The 18463-nt window shown below is 35.2% G+C and overlaps 2 protein-coding genes across 2 annotated transcripts in view; both read right to left on the reverse strand.

Moving 5' to 3' along the window:
• Positions 1-8306: 8306 nt before the first annotated feature.
• LOC105038888 (cysteine-rich receptor-like protein kinase 6) lies at positions 8307-9740 on the reverse strand. The gene is made up of 5 exons (XM_029261993.2): positions 9579-9740; positions 9187-9397; positions 8685-8922; positions 8457-8607; positions 8307-8381 (listed from the first exon to the last, which is right to left on the reverse strand). The coding sequence occupies exons 1-5, from the start codon at positions 9738-9740 to the stop codon at positions 8307-8309; spliced, it is 837 nt and encodes a 278-aa protein (XP_029117826.2).
• The window catches only part of LOC140859496 (cysteine-rich receptor-like protein kinase 10), a 73322-nt gene continuing 64592 nt past the window's right edge, over positions 9734-18463 (reverse strand). The window contains exon 2 of the mRNA XM_073261465.1: positions 9734-10099. Coding sequence (XP_073117566.1) covers positions 9969-10099 — 131 coding nt within the window. The 3' untranslated portion in view covers positions 9734-9968. The remainder of the gene's footprint in view (positions 10100-18463) is intronic.

Below are 18463 nucleotides of genomic sequence, written 5' to 3' on the forward strand. Positions count from 1 at the left end.
TTATGTTGCAAGGATAGTGGGCAATCCCAAATTGTTGAGCATACATGCCATTGCAAAAATTCTCCAAAGAGTAATTCATGTCATTTTACCTCATTTGGTAGCTCAAGTAATATCGATCAAGTTACTAAAAAAATAAAAGCTACAAATGAAGAGGAATTAAGTCGAAGCAACATTTTGGATCCTTAAAAGAGCTCCATAGATGGTGTTCTTAGGAGTCCAAGGATGTAGAACCCCTTTGTGACATTGTTTGTAACTTTTGTATCGTAAATTGTAGGAATTTTTGTTTGTGAAGAAAGATCATCAATATGTGATAGTGGAAATGTGCATATAAAAGATGTGGATATCATATTTATGCCTTTCAACTTAGAAATCAAGATAGATTTGCACTTAAAATAATACATAGTGATCAGACATGTGGTGGAGGTTTGCAAGTTCATTCTCATTTTAAGACTTTGAAGCATTGGGTTTCTAAAATTATGAAAGATAAACTTCAAGATATGCTATTGAAATGTTGATTGATATCATGAAAGATATTTGTCGAGAATATGGTATAGAATTACTATATCACCAAACTTAGAATGGAAAGAAAGTGGCTATGGAGGAGCTTTATGGTCACAAGTCACAATCTTATAATCGGATATGTCGGTATTGCAATGCAATTCTTGAGACCAACCCTCATTAGCATAATGGAGTATGAAATCAATGAAGGTCGATTCACCTGCCAATTTATTTCATTTCATGCTTCCATCAAGGATTTCATAAAAGGATGTAGATCTCTGATTTTCATGAATGGAATATTTATAGAGCATAAGGATGGAGTAAACTTGGTGCCACTTGCAAAGATTCAAATGATGATATGCTCCTCATAGTATATGGTGCGGTCAGGATAGAGATTGATGATAATTAGAAGTGATTTTGCCAGATTTTGAAAGGAGTAGATACTTATGATTATTATCATGGTTAGTAGTTCATGATTATAAAAGACAAACATCAATGACTTATATATCCAAGCAAAGTTAAAGCACCTTCCAAGTAGTTATCACTCATATCATATCCATCATCCTATGAAAGATAACTTCAAAAATAGGTTTGTAACATCATTTTCCAAACTTTAAGCTAAAACTTTAAAATATCTGTGCACGTTATGATGGTGTTTCATTGGCTCCATACATAATTCTTTGATAATTATTATTGTACGTGGAGGTTATCTGCCATCCGATCCAATCTTCTCTCCTCGAATTGCAATCGAGCACTTATTGATGACTTGATGAGACTATGTCGAACATCAGAAAGAGATCCAAGAGACTAAGGTGAAGTGACGTTATGTCATTGACTTCTGTTCATCCTCCAGATTAGCCACATACTGATCTCAAGGTTGGGATTCTACTGATGATAGGAAATGAAGCTGAATAATCTGCATGGATGCTGACACATCCAAAATAGAGCCTTGGCCTTGCCTTGACCTTAAGCCGCTTGTCTACTCATCCATGTGGGTGATTTCTTGAAACTCTCAATAACTTTTAGAATGTGGGCATGACTAGCAACTGACACCCATGACTAATACTCCTGATTCACATATTAGTGGGTGAATTTTCTATCCTAATAGCTTATTAGGTTGAGGCCTAGTGATCTAGAGAATTAGAGCCTAACAAGCTACCGGATTTCGGCATAAGAACCTATAGCACCATCTTTATATAAAGAGATAACAAGGAGACCCTCAGGTAAGCTCTTCTCGAAAGAACTATCTACGATCTTGCTCTTTCTTCTTCACTCTCTTTTCTCTACTATTCTCAAGCTCTAATTGACTTAAGCATTTGAGAGCCCTTTACTAGAGAACTCCTGATGAAAGTGGGCTTTTTTTGTAGGTTCTCTTGGGTGCGTCTGTCATCGGATCAACGTTGGGTTCTAGGTTAAGAGGAGTTTGACCCCTACCACATCCACTTCGGACTGGAGTCTTGCAGCAATAATTATCTATATAGATGCTTATCCATTATCATACAATTGAAAGGAAGAAGCTGCTTGATTTATTAAATATAGTTTTATACGATCCAAATCATCAATATATACACAAAATGTCTTAGTGCTTGTTTGGATGTTTGGACCCAAAATCTCATAAGATTCATGTGTTAGGCCAATATAGCTAAAAAAATCAGCTCAGACTAGCCTTGCATCCACAAATACCTAAGGACTAGGCTTGTATCTAGCAGGCCATTTTTTCTTTTTATGGGATTCAGGCTAGCCCAATCTAAAAGCCCCTGGATATTTGTGGATACAAGTCTAGTCCAAGTTGATTTTTCTTAGTTAAGCTAGTCCAACCTCTAAATCTCATGAGATTTTGGGTCCAAACATCCAAACAGACCTTTAAAAATATAATTGTGCATGGTTGGAAAGAGGATATATGGATACATTGACTTTGCTGCCCAGAATTTCTAACAAGCCTTTTTAGTTTATTCTTTACTGCAATCCTAGTAGCTCTTTTATGGTCATCATCAAAATATCGGATAATAATATTGGACTGAACCTTCTCCTCTCTCTGCAATTCGACCTCATCACTCATGGCCCTCAAACTAAGAATGAAAGATAAATCGGGCCCTAGAAAAGGGACTAGCATCTTACTGAATCAGAAAACCCCTAGATATTTGTGGATACAAGTCTAGTCCAGGTTAATTTTTCTTAATTAAGCTATTCTAACCTATAAATCTTATGAAATTTTGAGTCCAAACATTCAAACAGACCCTTAGAAATGTAATAGTGCTTGATTGGGAAGAGGATATATGGATACATCGATCTTGCTATCCAGAATTTCTAACAAGCCTTTTGAGTTTATTCTTTATTGTAACCCTAGTAGCTCTTTTATGGTCATCATCAAAATATTGGATAATAATGTTGGACTGAACCTCCCCTCTCTCTGCAATTCGACCTCATCACTCATGGCCCTCAAACTAAGGATGAAAGATAAATCAGGCCCTACAAAAGGGACTAGCATCTTACTGAATCAAAAACTCTCCTCCTCATCATCCTAGAAGGAAAGCAAATATTGAGGAGTGGCATGCTTTGCTTGATATATGGAAGTCTGAGCATATGCCCAAAAGGAGTGCCAATCATCCTTTGCCCTTGCTCCTAAGACATGGACTCAATGAGGGTGATTGTAAATTCCATTAAGCACCTAAAGTAACACCTTTCATTGATCATATTCTTGGGGCCAATAAAAGTTGCTTTGCCTCTTCTCAAGCTTTGATTTAGCCATGTCAACTTCGATCTCTATATCACAAAATACATTCGAACAAAACTTATTAGTAACAGCATCGCAAAAATAGAAAAGCATCTTTGCATAAAACATCATACATTAATCATTGATCTAAATAAGTCTAATAGATGGTAATAACTAGCATTGTATCAGAACAATCCCACAGAAAGGGTCACAAATTATGACACTTGAAAAATAGGAAGCCATTTCAATGATTTCATAACTAGTAGATACTAAATTAAAATAAGAGAGTAATATACATATATAAAAAAATAAAATCAATGAACAAACAGTAAGAGAGACTGAGAATACAGAACACCTATACCAGTATAGATTGCCTCATACTTTATGACATCAACACATTCCAGCATCCGCTGATCATATTTTTATGTGCATTCACGGTGATAGAATAAGATATGCACCTTTTGTATTAAGTAAACAGGGCTGAACACAAGAAGAATCTAGATATGTTGCCATGAGCATGTTCCAACCATTATGCCATTCCTTTGTCAATTGTCACTATTTTTTTTCTCTACTCTCTCCAAAGCTGTTTTGATTCCTTAAGAACTTACTAAATCTTGGGCAAATGACAAATGTTTCCAAATACCTTACTACCTTGCAGCCAATGGACAAATGGTCCACATTCTCCTCATTTTTGGCACAAAAGACTTATCTAGATTAGAGGCTCCAGTTCCTCTTCTCTAGAAACATTCACAGGCAATCTAATACTATTTTGTAATAATTAAGTTGATTATCAACTTTTCTTCTATTGTAACAATAAATCTGATCATCAAGATATAGAAACTGAAAGAGACATTCAATTTTCCTGGACCGTATCCCAAGTTTTTCCATTAGAATAGAAACCAACTTTCGCAGTGCACCATTACAGCAGCATTTAGCAAGCATTGTAGCATCCTAATTGTAAACAAAATGTTCGCCATGCATAAGATGACATGAACATGAGCAATACAAAAAGAAATCATACAATGTGCATTCCAATCAAGACCCTCTCAGCTGGATTGATTCAAACATTCGAAAAATAAATCTGGAAGCCAGTAGACAACAATAATAATGCGAGTTAAAATTGGATTTGGAAAAGATGCAAATAACATAGCACTGGTAGATGCTGCAATGTATTGATCCATTACTCCAAAAATCCATGACAAAGGTTCTAAACAGTACGACAGAAGTGAAAGAAATTTACAAAAAGACGGTAGTTTGTCCATGACCAACAAACTAATGGCTCAAAGTGTCCCTACAACAAGAGAGTCGAGGCAGACTGGAGAGCTGAGAGAGTCGAGGTATGCTAGAGAGACAACAGAGTTAGGGTAGGCCAGAGAAAGGGTGAGACAGTAGGCAAAGCAAAGGAGAGTTGGGGGAGTCATCATAGCAATTAAAAACGGAGCCCAAATGTGTGAAATCGAGTGAAGAGGAGGAGAGTTTGCTGAAAGTGATCGTGAAGTCCCAGCAGTCCGGAGAGTTGGGGGATTTCAAAGAGTCTGGACGAACAAGAAAGACGGAAAGGATTGGGTTAGGGGTGAAGAAATGTAGAGGGCATTTTCATCCTCTAGGGACCCAAAAGTTTAAAACACATTTGCCTGTGGACAGGATGTTATAAAACTGGTCCACAGGGGTTAAAAGTTAAGGCAGGGTCCAAGGAAGTACCGGCCATTAAGATCCCCAAAAATAAAAGGTTAGCTTTTTGAACTCTACACATACAAATTGTCACTGAACATGCATATATTTGATATGTCTTTGGTGCTCCTTCTTTGAAATGTTGATTTCTTTTGCAATATTCTCATGCTTACATTGTGTTATTCTTGATAAAGTTGATTGGAAGCAAGTGAAAGTAATGATCTAAACAAATGCTTCAATATTAAAATAGACAAAAGTTTTCCATGGATTTATTTTGTGTTGAATAGTTAGCTAGGTCCATCCATTGAAATAGATTGTGCAACTTGCTCCTCTTGCATCACAATCTTCGAGCATGTTGAAGTCTTGGAGATTTAAAGTGTCAATAGTTCATGTCTATTAAGATTATAATAAGTGGTGATAAACATGATGGACATGGTTGAAATCGTAAAAATGAGAATTCTGGAGAATAAATTATCAAAAAGAATTGTAGATACTTCTTTTTTATATTAAAATAATAATTTTGTGTTTTCAATGCACCTGCTAATGAAATATAATTCATACGTATGAATCTCGAAAATGCCGGTTCTTGTTCAGCAGTAAATGTGATTCATGCACTCCAAATAACAAGATATTGGTTCAAAAGAAGTCATTGGGAACAAGAAGATTTGATTGCACTAACATTTTAAGAGTAGATTACTGATTTAATGCAGTGATGCTGATTGATTGGGAAGGCAATCATCGTAAGTTGGAAAGGAATAAAAATCATATGGGGCAGGCACTAGAGTAGAAAATATGAGGCGGGCTTCTTATTTTGCCATGGTTCCCCTTGTGACCATCTTAAAAAAGAAATCTAAAAATCAAAATCATACATGGCATCCTCTTTCTTTCTTGTTTCATGCTTTTTATGATTACATACGATATGGCTAGATAATACACACCAAGCAAATTAGTCATCTAGCTAGCCAATATATAGATTTAGGTAAATCAATACATAGTTTTTAGAATATGGTATTCATCATGGTTAGACGATACACACTTAATAAATTAGTCATCCAACAATCCAATACACACCTCCAAGTATATATATATATATATATATATATGGTTTTCAGAATATCACGTTTATTGATGCATACTACATGGCCAGATGAATATATTTATTGACTTTTTGATATGTACTATAATACATACCTAGCAGTAAACAATACACACCTCTAAATAAATTGATACATAATTTTTAGTATACACTACATAGCTAGGTGATATGCACCAAGCAAATTAGTCATCTAGCAAGTCAATATACATCTTTAGATAAATTGATACGTAATTTCTAGATTATGACATTTATCAATACTTATATATACTTTTCAAATCTTGTCTAATATAGAAAATTATATGCATACCATTCTCTAGACTCAATGAACTTTTAGATGCAAAAATCTTAAAAAAGAGAGAGATTCGGAGGAGGAAAAAGATACTCGGGAGGAGAAGGAAGACCTCACAGATGGGGGAGATAGCTTGATGAGGAAGATGATAGATAGAGAGGCTCGATAAGGAAGAAAGAGGATGCGGATGGTCTCTCTTGGTGAATGCAATTTCTTTTTTTTTTTTTTAGTTTTTTTAAGGTATGAGATTGACGGGCTCTATTTGTAGGAGTTCTGTCTCTATTTGACTTTTGGATTTTCTCTTTAAGATGGGTGTTAGAGAAAACATGGCAAAACAGGAGTCTCATTTTATATGATATTCTACAGTGCCCAGCCCATATGATTTTTATTCATTGGAAGGCAATGGGTCCACCAAGAGATTCATCAGTGGAGGGAAAAGCTGGGTCTACAATAATCTTGGAATACTAAACTTATGTAGTCTTCATATAGAAGTCTGCTGGAATTGGTTAGAGAGTAGGAAGATATTTGGTTGCCAGAATAGGCGCGCTTAATTTAACCTCACAATGTTTCATCACATTTACAAAGATTTTTTCAGGTGGGATATGGATGGATGGCAAATTTTGAGATTCAGGAACTACCCACGTGTTGAGGAAGCTCGAATAACTCTACCGATTGACCATTAAAATGAGGTAGAGAATGGTGAATTAACTTTTTGCATGTAGCCAGTAGCTTCAGTCTACCACAACTAAACATACTAGGTCCTCCATTGGTCTGAGGAGTTTGCATGGAGTAAACTTGTCATACCAACAAATATGGTGCAAGAGGATGAGCTTCACACAATCGAATCATCCAATGATGGGGTAAAATCTTAATGACTGACTACAGATGTAATGTTTATGCTTTCTATTACTATATGTGATGAAGAAAATTGATTAGATGACAAGCCAGATTATTAGATTGTAGGGCAGACAAATATGATGATTAAATTACTTATGATATTGATTTTCTTTTTTAATATTTAAGAATGTTTAGGATGCTTTATTTTTGACTAGAACTCAACTTCATCTTGGTACCGCTTTTGGTGGTGCAAATGAAGTGACAAATATTAGAAAATTATCCGAATATTGTTATTTGTATTAAAGAAATCACTGAGGGAATGGAAGATTCATCTATATCCTCTTACCGTGTCTACTAATTTGTCCAAAATGCATGATGGTTTGTTGCAATCTTCTTTTGACATTTGCTTTGGTGCGAATATTATTTTAAATTAAAAAAAAGGCTTGCTAGCACATGAGGCTCCATGTTGTGGGGATTGGGGAGGGTTAGATTTATGCATGTGGAGAGGCTGTTTCTGAATTTCAAACCCATGACTCCCAAATAATAACGGAGCACCCTTACGATTGTGCCAAGACCTGCACTGAAATATTGTTTTAAATTGCAAAATCTAATTTAAGCAGAAAACTTCTTGGTTTGTTATTTATTCTCCCTCTGTGCTTATTGTATTGATGATTGTGCGCTCCTGTTCTTGGAAACTTTTGCTTGAAGTTAACTTTTTCCCATCCTCCATATCGTTTCCTTTCATCACACATCAATTCTAAATTGATAAGTAAACATTGACATAGAGGAAATTAGGCAATAGAAGCTTATCAAAATATGGAAAGATATTAGACATACATATTGGTTTTCCAATGTTTCAAAGAATCTGAGCAAAATACAGGTGTTACATCCATGGCACAAAGTCTTTAAGCTCTGGAGAAAGACTTGAAAGATATTAGCCAACAAACTTCTCCTTAATCTCTTATGTTTATCTAGGTACAAGTTCCGTATTTGACACCTCATTTACTGACACCGGTATCAACCTATCATTTGAATGAGTATATGAATCCATGAAACTCTGTCTAATACAAAATGCTGGTCTGGAAGGAGCTCCGATGGAAACAGGATCGCTGTAGAGCATCATAACGATTGTTGACATGTCGGGTCTGTCTGTTGGATTCTCCTGAACACACAATAGTCCAATCTGAATGCATCTTAACACTTCAGTTGTTGGGCAATGTTTGCCTAAACATGGATCCAGTATCTCCAAAACTGTTCCTGTTCCATTGCTCCCATACCTGCGTGAAACAAACCTATTAGGTTAATCATCCAAAATAGAACTGTGCTATGTATATTATAATTTAAAAACTCACATAGGCCAGAAGAGATTTGCCACTTTCTGAATTTGAGAAGCTAATGTTCTTCCTGCCTGTTATAATCTCTAAAACAAGCACTCCATAGCTGTATACATCTGACTTGATTGAAAATTGCCCATACATAACATACTCTGGTGCCATATATCCACTGCAATGAAAATGAGTAAATTATTGAAGATAGTCTATGATCTACTATTGGAATATGTTAATTATTCATAAGCTTACAATGTTCCAACAACTCGGGTTGTGATGCTTTGACTTTGGTCTCCACCAAAAAGCCTAGCCAAACCAAAATCAGATATCTTAGGATTCATGTCTGCGTCTAGTAATATGTTGCTGGCTTTTAAATCCCGATGTATTATTTTTAGTGGAGAATCTTCATGTAGGTACTGGAGGCCTCTAGCAATTCCACGGATGATCTTGTGCCTTCTTTCCCAATGTAGCTGTTCCCGTTTTATATGATCTATTCCACAAAAACTCAAGAGTAGTTAATTGAGAACTTTTTTGCATTAAGTTTAGGATGCTTTTAAAGATGATCAGATACATTGCTTCCACTAACAGAAAGAGGGTCAAGTTGGAAATGCAAGTTTTACATTCAATAGGAAATCAAGAAGAAACAACATATGAACAAAATAAAAGATCATCAGATAAATTGTAGGCTGAAAGTATTATGCTCATCACACAAAGTTGTGAAAGGATGAGTCAGATTATATGGAGTGAGAAGTACCAAAAAGAATGGTATCCAGACTTCTATTAGGCACATATTCATAGACAAGCAACTTCTCTTGTTCTTCCAAACAAACACCCAGAAGCCTTACAAGATTTTTGTGCCGGAGCTTAGCAACTAAAACTAGTTCATTTTTTAGCTCTGCTAGTCCTTGCCTCGAAGTCGTTGATAACCTCTTTGCTGCAAATTCTTGCCTATTGGGTAGTTTTCCCTATGAATGGTAACAAAATTAGCAGGAAATATGAGCCAGAAGAAAATGAATATATTAATGGTACTGATTTGGATCAAGAAAAATAAAGACTGTGTATATTAAGTCTTTAGTTTAAAATCATTTAATCAAAATTAGATTGGAAAAAAGGGCATGATTTTAACACGAGAGATTACAATGATACCTTGTAAACTGCACCAAAACCACCTACTCCAAGTTTGTTTTCTTCAGAGAAGTTGGCGGTCGCAGCTCTCAGCATAGATAGATCAAGTAATAGTGACTCAGCATGTGTGATCTCCTCTAGGTTGTCCTCATCTACTGAAAAAGCAAAGAATGCTAAAACCATCTTACTTAGTTTCTTACAAAATAAAATAAGTACCAGAATGGTTTCCAAGGACTAGTGTGATAGCGGACCTAGGTTGACAGTGTATTGCTTATTGGTTGATTACAATAAACCTACCTTACGGCTCAGGTAAGATTTCATCACATGGCCCTCTTTAAACAATTGGTCCAACATTCTCAGTGAAGCTCTCTAACAAAAACTCCACGGAAAGAAACCAAATTTTAAAGTGCATCACTTACAGAGTAAATTTTTTGCCGGCTTCCTTCTTTTCCAGAAGCAAATGTAGGTAACGCAGATTAGCAAGGATGATGACACTAGAGGTACAGCAATTTTAAGAACCAGACCTGTTACATTCTTGTTTCCTGCATAAATGACCAAATTTCATTAGTATTTCTATCTCAACCTGACACTTCTATGATATCAACATGGATCCATCGGTCAAGAGATATCTATTGTATCAGTGCATTTTTGTTGAGCTATGAATCCTTGTAGCACAAAATGGAAATTGAGACTAGACAGAAAACTTTCATTTTTTTACTTCATAAACCATATGGTTCTAGTTGGGAAGGCTTACTCATTGAAGCTTGGTAGGCAAATAGATTAGGTGCGAAAAAGATCAAGAAATTCCACAACAAAGATTGCAATCTAAGAAGAATACAAGTGCTATCATTAAGCTTCTTTGGTCAACCATGAGCACCCCTATTGACATTGTTAATTCTTAATTCGGTGCATAATTACATGGGTGAGAACTATATCTTTGATCAAATGCTAATAAACTAGTGAAAGCTGGCCTATCCTACAATTCTCTAGGGGAAAAAGAGATGGCTAGTTTGGTCGTTTTGTGGAGAATACTACCTTTATGTGACAGTGTTTTTGGTGCAACTTTATATCTCAGTATTTAGCATTGGTGTTGAAAGGGTTGTCTATGCAATATTGTTATCTTTGTTTGCTTCACTGCCAATAAGAAAAAGGTGTTATTCATTGTCGATTAGATTTACCGAACAGCATCCATTTCAGACATCGGTCCTTCATATCTAATGAGAATTTATTTAGCAAATATATGTTGGATTGTTATTCTTTGGAACTAAGGCTTACATTGGCCTGACTAGATATTCTCAAACAAAGGCAAGATTTCAGGTAAACAAATTCTGAAGTTTGAAAGCAATCTACTTTTACTCTAAAGAGGGATCTGGTTTCACAGTAAAGGAGGATTCTGTTTCTTTCATACATGTCCACCATTGGATCATCTATCGATTGCTTTGAGATCTATGCAGGTGGATGCTTTGAGATTTGTGCAACGGTGATTTATGGGTGGATTCATGCAAAGGAGATTCTTCTTTCACATGAAAGATACAACTCATGTCCTCTTCTGATGGATATGGATCGTATCTTTTGTGCGAAAGTGATTCAAGAGGATCTTCAGATTTGATGTAGACCACTTTGCCTACTACAGATAGAGACAGGTTTAGGAGCAAGATCTGCCACATCAAGAAGTTGAACACATGCTAAACTTCAGGAGGCCATAACTTGGTCCTATAATATCCAATTGAGAGGATCTTTTTTGTGAAATTGGGTATCTTTTCGAGATTTACAATTTCGGGACAAACCCTTAGAGGGTTGAATCACACTAAAATTTCATCATTTTGGCTTCCAAATGGAATAGATCAAAACTTTTCTTTTTGGAAAAGACTTTGATCAGATATTGTCTTCCCATTTATGAAAAATTAGATGGAGTGATATAAAGCAAAGTTGAATGTAGAAGTCGAGAATTATAGTATTTTTTTATGATTTTTTATATTAGTCCTGGTCCTTTAAGGATCTATCTCTATTAAAATTAGAAAGAGGAATCCAATCCAAATTGTTCAAGGATAGAGGCGCTTTAACAAACTAAGAAGAAAAATCTAATCCGAATTGTGCAAGAATAGATATCACTATTATAAATAGGGGCTATGTACCTTAATTCACTGTGTAGAGAATTAATGGAAGAAAAGAGGGCTTAAGCCCTATTTTAAAAATTCTTCTCTCTTCTTCTAGTTCTCTTTTGTTAGATTTGAGTTGAGTAGGTTAAGAAAAATGTTCCTTCTTTCTGATCTGATCAAGTTGGCATTGGAGTATTAGTCTTCTACATATGTGGGGGCTTTTATTTGTGATTCAGATGCACGAGTAATACAAGCAATCAAAAGAAGGGCTTTCCATGCTTTAGGTATATCGAAGGATAAAGAAGAGTATGGATACTAGTTCTTAATTTCTTGATAGATGATGAAGTGAAGGTACGTTCCTACAACTAGAGGAGAAGATTGTCCAACTCATCGACATTGTTTTTGATTGGCAATACATCCAGCACAAGTACTAAGAAGTCTAGAGATGAAGGTTCATCATCTAGCCATGAGGATGAACAACCTAAAGGTATGCAAAATCTCTCTTTTCAACTTTTTAAAGTTGAAGCTCGAATCGAGATCTCCGTATATGATAGGACTATTGATGCAGAAAGGCTAGATAATTGGATAGACTAGTTAGAGCTAGACATACTTTACTATCCATGGATATTCTAATGTCCAAAAGATAGCTTTTGCCTATCTCAAATTTCTAGCCATGAATTAATACATGAGGAATAACAATGTTCCTAATTTGATGTGGATCATGTGGTAGTATCTATGGGAGAAGTATGATCAATCCATTATGAGTTCTATGAGTAAGCAATCTCAATCAGAATCTCCATTGAGGATCATGCATTCTTTATGAAGTTCGTTGGAGGTCTCGATGAGAGTATTTCAAAGGAGCTAAAGCTCCTCAAAGTTGAAGACATTAGCAAAGCTAGGGTGAAGGCCATGGAGATTTAGAAGAAGAATTGGTCTAGGAAAGGCAAGAAAGATGACAAATTCAAGAACGATAGCAGAAAATTAACCCAAAAGAGGGAGCAGGGCAAGGAGTAGCCAACATGACTTAGAAAAAAGATTGAGATTATTGCAACCTTCGACGACATACCAAGGATCAAGAAGTGTTGGAAGTTTCATTCAAATTAAAGCCAAAGTGGAAGAAGCTAAAGAATTATAATTCCAAGAAGAAAGGGAAGACAATTCTCAATGCCACAGAGTTAAGGAATTAACTAAGCTCGAGTAAGTAGGCTCCAAACTAAGTTTAATGGTGACGAAACCCTAGACAACAAATATCATGCCCTGTCTCACTAGCACAAGTGAGCACATGATAGATGGCTACATATTCTATAGGATTTTATCCACAAAACAGGCAAGACCTAAATTTATGTAGTACCAGTGCAAGTAAACTAAAATACTCAAGACCTTTGACCTGATAAACAAGTCTGACATTACATTCAAACTCAATTCAGTTTAATTACATAACATTTATTTTTAGATTAAAGAAAATACTTAAAAGTCCTAATCCTTCTACTCACAGCCCATAATCCCATTCGTACAAAATGTTAGCATTTGAAAATAAAATAAGAGTGAGCTAAAAGCCCAGTAAGTCACCTCTATCACTATTTGATTTAGCATTATATGTATAAATCTCAGGATCGTAATTTAAGATTTTTTTCATTTATAATCTAAGACATACTAAGCAATATAAAGTATGCATGTATTAAAAATCATCAACATATCTGAATAATAAAAGAAGAAAATATAACTTTCAATCATTATACTCAATTATTCAAACTCTTTTTTTCTCTCTCTTTCCCTCCTAGCCTTTTGACTATAGCCATGATCAGCCCATGGCAAGCCCTAAAAGAGTCTATGTCTTGACTACAACATGCCACTCATTGATGTGTGCTAGTGATTTCCCCATTGGAGGCCCAAAAGAAATAAGTTCTGAAATTATATGAAAAATATGCTCGTGGTAGCATGTGTCAGTGATCGTCCTACTAGTGTAGTCCCAAAAGAATCTATCTTCTGACTACGCTATGCTATCAACCGACATGTGCTAGTGGTCACCCTATTAGAGGCCCAAAGGAGACTGGATCCTAACTCATGTGATCACGGTTAGACTAGAGAGGATACATCATAATCAAAAAATTTAGCACTATTTCAAAATAGTAAAAGAGGATAGTTTATGCTCATAAACTTTTAGTTTATGCTTGATCTAGTTATTTAAAGTCTATGTATATAGAGCATACATAATATAATTCAAAATATACATAGATATTATTCATTATTAAGTTAAATTAACATCTTTCTACTAAGTTATGCAAAGAAAATTAGTTCATATATATATATATATAATCGAATATTGATAGAGAAACTTATCTTAGCTCGCAAGACAGAATTATCACCAAGATATATTATGCATGGCCTAGATAATTACAATCAAATAGATTTATATCTAAGGCACATAAATTATTATTTAAAACTCGAGTATTTAAAAGGTCCTTAGAATTGTGAGGCCCACTCAAAATTACTTATTTGAGAAAAGGTCTATATTAAGGACATGACTCCATATCCATTTGACTAGTGGTCAGGATTCTAGTGCATATCCCAAATCTAAACCAATTCTCCTAATGTCATCTATTCCTAATCTAGAAATCGTGGAAAGTGTTGTAATCACCTCAATTATGAGATTGATTCCCAGAACTTGATGCACGCCCCTGATCTAGTGCTTTGTGCTTGTCTTGATCTGCAAGGTTGCTAAATTGGGTTAGAAAGAAAGATAAGATGGTGGTTAGTCCTATACCGATCATCCAAGTATGAGAGAGTCTATGAGAGAAATAATGAGAAAAAGAGAGATAAGTGAGGCATCTATAAGGATGAGAGAAAAAGAAAGAGAAGAAAATAGAGGGGAGGATAAACAATCAGGGCAGTGCAGCCTGATGGCGACAGGATTATAGCCTCTTTCAGTAGCAGTGCTTCTGAATGTGAGCATAGAAAAAAATAAAAAAAATACTAAGAAGATAGCATACTTAGTAGTCTTAGCAGCGACCTCCTTACCAAAGGGAATAATGGGAAGGTGAAGGAGAATTTACCAGAGGGTGGTGGAGATGGTAAAGCTCGATCAAAAGTGATAGTTTCTGATAAGTTGCAGCAATAAAGCTCGAAATCAAGAGAGAATAGAGGAAGAAGGGATATTGATGTTAATAAGATGGTGGCCTTTGAGCATGGTGTCATGATAGCAACTGGAGATGAGGAAGGAGAGAAAGAAGGTAAAGAGAGAGATGGTTTGGCAGAGCAACAATAGAGAGAGAATTTATAATGGTGTTGGGGTATCATTCTCACTCTCTCATGGAGGAGAGGAAGGAAGGAAGAGGGCATAATCTATCCTTGGTTGGTTTTGGTGAATAAGGAAGGGTAAAATATTCCATTTTTTTATTGGGTAAGCAAAAGTAGAAAAGAAAGATAGGCAGCTTTGGGATGGATTGGCTGATTTTTTTTTTAATGATACCTACCAAAATTTAAAAAAAATTGTAGCTTTTGAATTTAAATGAATTCAAACTAGTGGCTAAATCAAGATGTTTCTTATTGATAATGGTAGATTGATCAAAATTATGATCTTTAGGGCCTATTCTTTTGTAGATAAATATCATAAAAAAGTTGATCAACTTTTTCATTGACTAGCTTATCTATGTTCTTATGCTTTTAAAGATGGATAAGTTACTTTTTCATGAATAGTATTTATCCATAAAATAAAAAAAATCTTATCCACCTAGGAAGTGGCTAAAATATTTTTTCATCAATCAAAAAATAATCTCTTTAATTCATTCCTAATATACCCTTAACCTCATAATAATAATATAATATATCATATTATATATCATAATATTTATATAATATATTATAATATAATATAGAGTATTATATTATAATATTATGATAAATTATTATAATATAATATAATATATTATATTATAGTATTATAATATAATAATATAATATATTATTAATATTATATTATATTTATATAATATAAATTATAATAATTTAATATATTATTATATATATAATAATTGTTGCTCCTTAGATTGATTTTGATGATTACAAAGCAGTTGAAAGGGTACTAATATTTCTCACTTGAAAAAGACTTATTGCTCTTCAGGGGCAAAATTATAATTTTATCAAAACTCTGATTTGATAGTATCAAATGATAGAACAAAAGATTTATGATCCAATGGTAAAAATTTTATTAATTTTGGACTTGTATTTTGAAAGATATGTATGATTGAAAATCATGAGTCGACCCATGAGTCGACTCATGGCACATGAGATGACTGGCACGCTGAAATTCCTGGTCGGTACAGACTTGGCACACCCTGTGAGTCGACCCCCAAGGCATGAGTCGACTCATGAGTCGACCTCTGCGGGTCTTTTTGCCAGTTTTACAGAACCTCGGATCCCGTTCGATTCTGTGATGATTTTCCACAGAGGTCGACCCATGAGTCGACCCCCAGGCATGAGTCAACTCATGAGTCGACCCCTGTGACGGGATTTTTCCGCAACGGCTAGTTTTTAACCCGTTTTAAATACTTTTAATGCTCATTTAATGCAGTCTAACGGCTCTTTTTCAGTGTAGAATGATTTTCACTATTTTTTAAAGCTATAAAAGGGACAAAAAGTTGGAAATCAAAAAGAAGATTCAAGTAGAGAGATTTTGAAAAAGGAATTTCAAGCAAACTTTTCAGCCCTAAGCAAGAGCTCATTCAAAGCATTCAAGAAGCCTTTAATCCAAGCTTACCAACTCCTCAAGTGCACATTCAAGTCTCCAACCACCTTGAGGAAATTCAAAAAGGGTCTTCTTCTCTTTGAGTAAAGTGTATTTAAAGTCATATTCGCTCATTAAAGGAGCTTTCTTTGTACTTATTTATGCTATTGATTGTTATTCTCATTTTGAGTTATTATTTTTGTTTTGGAAGGGTTCCAAAATAAGGGAAGATTGATCCGAACCTAGAATCGGAGTGTATTGGGTTGGCTTGTATCCGGGAAACAAGTGGACTAGCTTGGGATAGCTAGAGTCAGAGTTTTCGATGTTTATATTCGAGTTGAATACAAGATTAGTGGATTGAAATTCCCAAGTAGGAGCTTGGGGAGTGGATGTAGGTGCAAGGTTGGCACCGAACCACTATAAATCTTTTTGTTTGGTGTGTGTCTAATTGCTCTTCTTTATTTCTTCATTATTCTCTTACATTCTTGCTCTTGCCATTAGCCTTGAATTAATTCTACTCTCCCTATTTATTTAGCTTTGTCAAACACTTCTCATAAGTCATAAGTTAAGCTTAAAATTTTTAGAAACCCAATTCACCCCCCCTCTTGGGTTGCATAGCTGGGCAACAAGTGGTATCAGAGCCCGGTGCTCTAGCCCTTCTTTGATCTAAACAATCAAAGAGCCAAAGATCTATGGCAACTCAAGTCGGCACTTCTCTAACCGAGGGGCAATCCACCAACCGACCTTTACTTTTCAATGGGTCTAATTACACCTATTGGAAAGCTCGGATGAAAATATTCATTCAAGCACTCGACTATGATATGTGGAGTATCATAGTGAACGATCCTCACACACCCACTAAAATATAGATGGTGAGGAATCAGTCAAATTCGAGAAAGAATGGGATGAGGTTGATAAGAAGATGACCCAATTAAATGCTAAAGCAATGAATATTCTTTATTGTGCTCTTGATGCTAACAAATTTAATCGCATTTCTACTTGCTCATCTGCTAAAGAAATATGGAATAGGTTAGAAGTAACCCATGATGGAACCAATCAAGTAAAGGAGTCTAAAATCAACATGCTTGTGCATAAATATGAATTGTTTAAAATGGAGCATGATGAGTCCATAACTGAAATGTTTACTCACTTTACTGATATTATTAATGGTTTAAAGAGTCTTGGTAAGTCCTATACTAATAGTAAGCTTGTAAGAAAGATTCTCAAGTCCTTACCAAGAACTTGGGAAGCCAAAGTGACTGCCATCCAAGAAGCCAAGGACTTGAACATTCTACCCTTGGAAGAGCTTCTTGGATCATTGATGACTCATGAACTAAGCATGAAGCAACATCAAGAGGAAGAAGTCAAAAAGAAAAGAACAATTGCCCTCAAATCCACAGCTCCACCAGATGAAGAAACTGATGACACTGAAGATGAAGAGCAAGATGAAAGATGGCACTCATTACCCGAAGATTCAAGAAATTTTTGAGAAAAAGGAAACAAGGGATGAGGAAGAGGCCATTCACAAAAGGAGAACAGAGCAAAGAAAAAGAGAAAGACCAACCCCTTATCTGCTACGAATGTAAGAAGCCGGGACATTTCAAATCCGAATACCCACAACTGAAGAAAGGTTCCAAGAAGTACAAGAAGAAGGCCATGATGGCCACTTGGAGTGCGAGTGATGACTCAAGCTCCGAAGAAGAAAACTCAACCGAACAAGCCAACCTGTGCCTTATGGCACACGAAAATGAGGTAATTTCCGAAACTCCTAGTGACTTTACATTTGAAGAATTACATGAAGCTTTCTATGATTTAGTTGATGAATTAAAGAAACTAGGAATGAAGAACAAAGATCTAAAATTGAAAAATCAATCTTTATTGAAACAAAATGAAAATATTTCAATTGAAAAATCCACCCTGCTTCAAGAAAATCAAAGTTTAAAGAATAAAATTGCTAAGCTAAAATCAATAGTAGAAAAATTCATCTTGAGTTCAAATAAACTTAATATGATTCTTGATAATCAAAAAGCCGTATATGATAAGGCTGGACTTGGCTATAACCCCTTGAAGAAACAAAAATATCT

The sequence above is a fragment of the Elaeis guineensis genome, chromosome 1 (assembly GCF_000442705.2).
Source record: "Elaeis guineensis isolate ETL-2024a chromosome 1, EG11, whole genome shotgun sequence".
Classification (NCBI taxonomy): domain Eukaryota; kingdom Viridiplantae; phylum Streptophyta; class Magnoliopsida; order Arecales; family Arecaceae; genus Elaeis; species Elaeis guineensis.